At 38.6% G+C, this 6,935-nt stretch overlaps 2 protein-coding genes across 10 annotated transcripts in view; one reads left to right on the forward strand and one right to left on the reverse strand.

The window, feature by feature from the left end:
* The window catches only part of MARCHF6 (membrane associated ring-CH-type finger 6), a 57,448-nt gene extending 54,082 nt beyond the window's left edge, over positions 1–3,366 (forward strand). For all 9 annotated transcript variants that reach the window (XM_075142446.1, XM_075142448.1, XM_075142453.1 and 6 more), the window contains one exon: positions 323–3,366. In XM_075142446.1, the coding sequence (XP_074998547.1) occupies positions 323–413 (91 nt within the window). In that variant the 3' untranslated portion in view covers positions 414–3,366. The remainder of the gene's footprint in view (positions 1–322) is intronic.
* The window catches only part of DAP (death associated protein), a 305,538-nt gene that overhangs the window by 101,171 nt on the left and 197,432 nt on the right, over positions 1–6,935 (reverse strand). The gene's annotated exons all lie outside the window — the stretch shown is intronic.

Here is a 6,935-nt window from a genome sequence, read left to right on the forward strand (position 1 = left end):
CAAAGGGGCTGGGTGTATAAATAATGGAAATGCAATCTTTATATTTCATATCTTCATTCAGCTTATATATGTCTGAGTTGTATGACTACTGAAGTTAAGGTTGTAAACACAAACCTGTAATGCCTGTATTCCATTATGAAATGCCTGAATGTTGAGAAAAAAGATGAGGATGGTTGAAGACCATTAAGGGGGGAGGGATCACTTGTAGAATAACTTTTACTGAAATGAGAAAGCTACTTGTGCAGCAAAGGAGAAACTCTGTAACACAAATCCAGTCTTGTATTAACTTTTTTAAATTTCTCACTTTTTACTATAATCCCAGGTACCTTGTTGGGCAACGACTTGTGAATTACGAACGGAAGTCTGGTAAACAAGGGACATCGACAACTCCACCTCAGTCTTCACAGGAATAGATGGTCATATTAAACATCTTGACCTTCCCTTTGCCTTTACATGTCTTTTTTTCATAGACTCTTCTTCAGTCTTTGGATATGTCTCCCAGTAATACTCTCAGCAGTGTTTTGGCTTCTGTTAGTAGCATCCAGATAGCAGTTAAGGCTCTGTTCCTTATCTGCATTTTCTGATGTTATCAATGCTGTCTGAGGTCTGTATATGTGTAAATAGAAGTATCCTGACACCCTAAAACCTTGGATTAAAAAGAATGTGCATTGTACATCTTTAAAAAAGTATATTAATTTATTAAATCTAGTTGTCACTTTATTTTGGACTGCTGTTCTGTTGACAATGTGCCACAAAGCAATAGTGCAAAGAGGCAAGATGTTTTTATAAAATTTGGAGCTTACTTTATGGTGTTCATAACAGTTCTTATTGTAGTAATACAGTATGATTTTTCATGAATGCAAAGGCCACACAGAGAATATCAAAAGTAAATAACTGTCTTACAGTCAGCAATGAAGTGGCTGTGGTGAGAACATAATGAACTATGTATCTTGCTGTCAAGTCTTTTTTATTATTTTGTATAACACCAAAGCTGTTGTACATTTTCTATTGCCTGATTGTTTTTCATGTGTCTGAGTTTGTAATATTGTACAGTTGCTGTTAAATCAAGAAAATATTTCCTTTTCTGAGAATTCAGATGTACTTGTTGAGGCTCAGCTGGGTTTTTCTGTTTGGTTGAGGGCGGGGGGTTGGCTTTGGGAATCAGGATTTTCTGAATGGGAAGAGTAAGTGAAAAATTTACTAAGGCTAGGTGATGGAAGCATTTAAAGGTACCAAGGAAAACTAGATAGGTTCACAACTTAAATTGTAGCCAATTTCTTATCAGTAATCGATAGAATTTTTCAGGACCTCAAGAGAAGGGATGAACCTTATCTGATGTGTTTGCACAGAAACAGAGAGCATAGTGTAAGCAACATTCTGACCTGGTCCTTAAAAAAGATTTCAAGCTCTTTAATTCTGTAAGTTACCAAAGTTGCAAATTGTAGTATGAATTCTATATTGCACAATTACTTAAAAGGAAAAGAAAAAAAGACCCACAACAACAACAAAAAAATCTCTTTTCTTTCAGAATTGGTCACTGAATTTTTGTGGGAATAATATTGAGGAAGTGATTCATTTATTGCCTGTGGGGCAGGGAAATACATATGCTATTAAACAGGCAAGGAAAAGTCAGCAGATTTCTTTGCAAGGACACAGTCAAACAAGAGTCACCAAATCAAGTTTGTGTTATTTCTATATGTAGATAGAGTTCTTTTGCGATAATGTTTGGGGGTTTTTTTTAATGTAGATATTTTAAAGAAAATACATAACAGTATCACAAAGCTTTAAGTAGCATCAAATCACATGCTTAGATTGCAATATCTTTCCTAGATGAAATGGGGGAAACGTGAGTATCCGTTGCAGTAATTAGAAAACTGATGGAACATTTAACTTGCTACTCAGTACATTGTCCTTCAGTATTCTGTACTTAACCATATGTGTATATAATTAATACTTGAGAATCTGGCAGGTGCTTTGAGAGTGTCATCTCCTTTTATTGATGTTGCATCTCTGATCTGGTGTGTTTTGAGCTAATGTGGTCCAGGCTGTGATGGTAGTAGTGCATTTTTAGGTGTCTGGACTCATGTTCTAAGGCAGCGAGCTACAAGCCAAATGCATCTGAATCTAGTGGCAGGAGGGTTGGGCTGTCACTATCAGAAGGCCAGAAACTACTATTTTACAGAATCACTGTTGTCCTACTGGTTTTGAACCACAAATATTACCCTCTGGAGTGATTTATTAGGAAATTTCCAGTGAAATGAAATCATAGAAAAATAACCAAAATATTTCTCTCTCATTCACCGACTAAATGCTAAATTGAGTATTCGCCCCATGTATTTTGATGTGCATAAATATTGCATTTGACTATTTACAGTGGTGTACATTGTGGGATAGATATATTTTCACAAGATTAAATTCACTGGTAACATACATTCTTACTTATGCCAAGATTCTGTCTTTGACATATCTTTCGTAAACAGTTCCAAAGTGGTCTTGCCACTCAGATATTGCGAGCACTACTGTACATCATGCAGAATTTGCAGTAGTGTCGTTCTTGTAACTTTGTGTTTTTATCCAGACAAACTGGTCTTAACATTAAAATTTATTAAGAAAAAGCCTTTGTGCTGTTTCTTACTACTGTTATTTTACGAGTCATGACAGAAAAAAATGAATTGGGCCAGTCCTGTAATGTGAACTGTAACTATTTTAATGTAGCTTACATTATCTGTATTCGCTCTTTGTTATGGAGAACTGGTTTCAAATCAAACTGTTGTGCTTGCTTTTTGCACTGCTTTACAGATCCCAGGTGAAGGGAAGTTTGTTTCTGAAACTGTCCATTGCGAATTTTCAAAAAATCTCATCTCCTTATTTTTACGTGTGTTTTGGGAAAGATGATGGAGGTTGTATAGAACAAGAATTAAATAACACTGCTTTTTTTATTGTTTTAAGTTTTAATAGTTTGCCTATTGTGCTCCTCTGGCATAGAAACTTGATAGTAAGCATGTAAGTTAACTGGCTGTTACGAAGACAGCTGATGAGCTCTGTACCAGTGGCTTCCATCTGTGCTAGAGTAATACAGCATGCAGTGGTCTTATATTACTCTTCACGTGGGAAAAATCGTGTGTGTGTGTGTGCTTTGACCTTGGGCCGTGAACGGAGGGGTTGGAGATGCGTACTGGCTTAATTGTATCCCCTTTGTGGTATTGAGTATCTAATGCTGTTAGTAGTTCTACAGACCTTCATCCAAGAACTGTCAGATGGCTCTGTAGCTATCTTTTGCATACTGAAAGAAGTTAATTGCAGCATGGCTTTGACTGTTTTTACACAGATTATTTTATATTGATTAAAAATAGTTAAAACTCTGCATCCTTTCTCTGACTCCCCCTTCTCCACTGGGTAAAGCCTGTTACTTGTTTTCGGTTTTGAGGGCCCTCTGGAACCTGTAACTATTTTCTGTCGGTAACTCCCTCAGTAAGATGCCAGCTCCAACACCAATTACAGCATTCGCATCACTTTTCAGCTGAGTGCATTAATTCATTGCTTTCCCCTAAGCTTGAGCAAATGTCTTCATAAAAACCTGCACAGCAGCCCCACTATTCTCCAGAGACCTCTGTAAAAAGCCCTTTAACCTTACAAAGCATGAATGACAGTGGTTTGTTGATTCCACTGCTTGGCATGCTGATCGGTGTCATTTTGTTTCCTCGTACTCCGCTGTCTGTCTGTTTAGATTGGAAATTCTTTGTGACGGGGTCAGTGTTCTTGTTCTGCTTGCCTTGTGAATGGGCACTGTATGGCCTGAGAATGAGCGGGGTTCTTAGCAGAAATGTTGATACAGGTAATAAAAACTTTAAACAGGGGACTGAATCTTGGTAGTATAATGAAGTTCAATGCAAAAAAAGGAAGCTGTCTTCTGAAACAGATAAGGAAACAACTTTCACAAGGCATAATGGTAAGTTAGAGCACTCTTAATCTGATATTTCAGTTCTTCATTAGATTAACTGGAATTAAAGAATTGCATAGTTAACAGCAATTTTATTAAATCTATGATTATTCCAGAAAAGCTATGCTTCTGGTTTTAATTTCTTTGTTTAGAAGTCAGCATAAATTGAGAAATGATACGCCGAAATCAACGTTACTCAATAATGGAAATTTTTAGACGATGGTATTTCCAAAGGTCAAATACTATTCTAAAAGAAACTGAACGTTTTGAATTCAATATACTACTGAGGAATGAAGCTATGACAGGATTATTTCACAACTCTTCCACATCAATTTTGCTGCTTACATGCTTACTTGCAGTTATCTAGTACTTGCTGAGTAGTGGCCAATGACAAAGCTGCACAGGCACTTTTTTTTTCCCCTGTATAAGGGGAAATCAAACATACTTGGAGTTGTCTGACATCAGGCTGGGGGCGGGGCGGGGGCACTTAACCTTACTTTGTCTGATTTATGTTAAATCACTTGGCTTTCAAGGAGCGTTTCTGCTCCTGGAAAGTGAGGCTAGTTTTACCTAGAGAGAACAGGCTTCCTTGTTGCTTACAAAAACAGAGAACAGCGCAAAGCTCATTATTTATTTATATTTAATAGAATTTATGTGGAACCTAGATAGTGAAGATCTGCATTGCTGAGCCTTGTTCAGCAGGTGCAAACTGTGTAAATGGCCTGGTTGAGTTTGGTAAGGAACGTGCTGAATCTAAAACCAATACTGCATTCTAATGGAGTATACATGGGATATTTAGGCTACTTGTGACCAGGAGTCATGGAAGCAGGAAGCGGTAGAAGAATTTCTAAGCTGAAATCAGGCAATGCTGCTATAAAGCAACAATTATGTCCATGGATATATTTTTAAATGCTCTTTATATAAAAGAGTAACCAGTAAAATGCATGGGGGGGAAGTACTCAGGGTCTAGGAAGAACCTGAGTTACTTCTTTCACTGAAGCTACACTTGCGTATTTACTACCTGTGTTTTCAAAGAGCTCTCTTTTCAGAGAGCTTTTTCTTAACATAAGTTAAGCCTCACTACCTTTATAACTTTGGGCCAAGATTCTCAACGTGACCCATCAATGTCCCTCTTACTGTGCCTTTCTGTGATCTTTTTCTTCCTCGTTGAAAGGGATTTGTTGACCTAACAGCCACATTACTTACCTGTGTAATCCTAAGTTTTCTTAAACAACCTTGCTGCATTAACCTGCCTGTAATTAGCAACTGTCGTCACACCACCAATCCTCGAAACTGAAGCTGAAGCCTCCCTCCCTCGCCTACCTGTTGATCTTAATTTTACTCCCCAACTATCTCAGAGGTTATTCCACTCTTTGTTACACTTAGTCGTCTTCCTTTTATATCCATGAATTACAGTAACCTTTAATTACATTACATTTTTAGCTACTTTTAGCTAAAAATATTAGTTTCCTGAAGTAGAAATGACTTCTTAAAAAGGACTCGGTATCCCAGTATGACAAACTTAAAACATGAGTAATTATGCACATACTTTGTGTTAACGAGTAGAAAATACGCAGCTGTAAATTCGATCTAGCACATTCTAATCAAATCTGTTGTTATCTCGAACTCTTCGAGCCCTATGCTGGGTGCAAAAAAGGACTGTCATGGTTTAACCCCAGCTGGCAACTAAGCCCCACACAGCCGCTTGCGCACTCCCCCCCCCCGGTGGGATGAGGGAGAGAATCGAAACAGTAAAAGTGAGAAAACTCATGGGTTGAGATAAAGACAGTTTAATAGGGAAAGCAAAGGCCGCGCACGCAAGCAAAGCAAACTGAGGAATTCATTCACTGCTTCCCATGGGCAGGCAGGTGTTCAGCCATCTCCAGGAAAGCAGGGCTCCATCACGCGTAACAGTTACTTGGGAAGACAAACGCCATCGCTCTGAATGTCCCCCCCTTCCTCCTTCTTCCCCCAGCTTTATATGCTGAGCATGACGTCATACGGTGTGGAATATCCCTTTGGCCAGTTGGGGTCACTGTCCCAGCTGTGTCCTCTCCCAAATTCTTGTGCCCCCCAGCCTTCTCGCTGGTGGGGTGGTGTGAGAAGCAGAAGAGGCCTTGACTCATCCTTGTATTATCAACACTGTTTCCAGCACAAATCCAAAACATAGTCCCATGCTAGCTACTGTGAAGAAAATTAACTCTATCCCAGCCAAAACCAGCACAGCAGTACATCTGGTTCTGCTTATAAATCAGGAGACTGCATAGTAAGGATGATCATAACTCATGTAACTGCTGGCTTTTGGTGTGTCCCCCCACTCCTTGCAGTTAAATACATGATGATCTCTGGCCAGTCAGGGCCAAAGGAAAGAGGAGAGCAATGCCCACGCTCCTCTTTCAGCAAAGATCAGCAAGCATATCCCCCAGAGGTTTTTTACTACATGATGCGGTATGTCTTGTTAATGTTTGTTACATGTAAGCATTTAGACAAAGATGAATTTACTCATGCTGTTATAGATCAAGCATGTACTGGAGCAGCATGCGATTAATTAGTTTCTTATTTTCCAAACGTTTTTCATTCTTGTATGAAAGTTTTAGCTGTTTGCTTTTTCCAACAGTTTGCAATTCATATAAAAGAATGTGTTTTAAGAATACACAGTTTTTCATTAAATAATCATAGAAATCTTTCCACTTACGTGCTACTGTGTCCTATAATGCGGTCTGGCAGCTTTATGCATGATTTTGCTGCGCTGGACCAAATAGCTGGAAGAGCTGAAGGTATGACATTTACTGTCTGAGCATCTTTAGGATAGTTCCAAGTGCGTCCAAGGACTGTGGATCATAGAGAATAGGACACTTGCTGTTTACTTCTTGTCCCCAGGCACCTTTGAAAAACTGCCTTGTGAAATTAATTTAATTCCATTCTGCAAACCCTTGCAGGATAATGTTTGCTACAGGTATTTTTTGCTATAGTGTTCTTAATGGTTTTAAAGCAT

This window comes from Calonectris borealis, chromosome 2 (assembly GCF_964195595.1).
Source record: "Calonectris borealis chromosome 2, bCalBor7.hap1.2, whole genome shotgun sequence".
In the NCBI taxonomy this organism is placed as follows: Eukaryota; Metazoa; Chordata; class Aves; order Procellariiformes; family Procellariidae; genus Calonectris; species Calonectris borealis.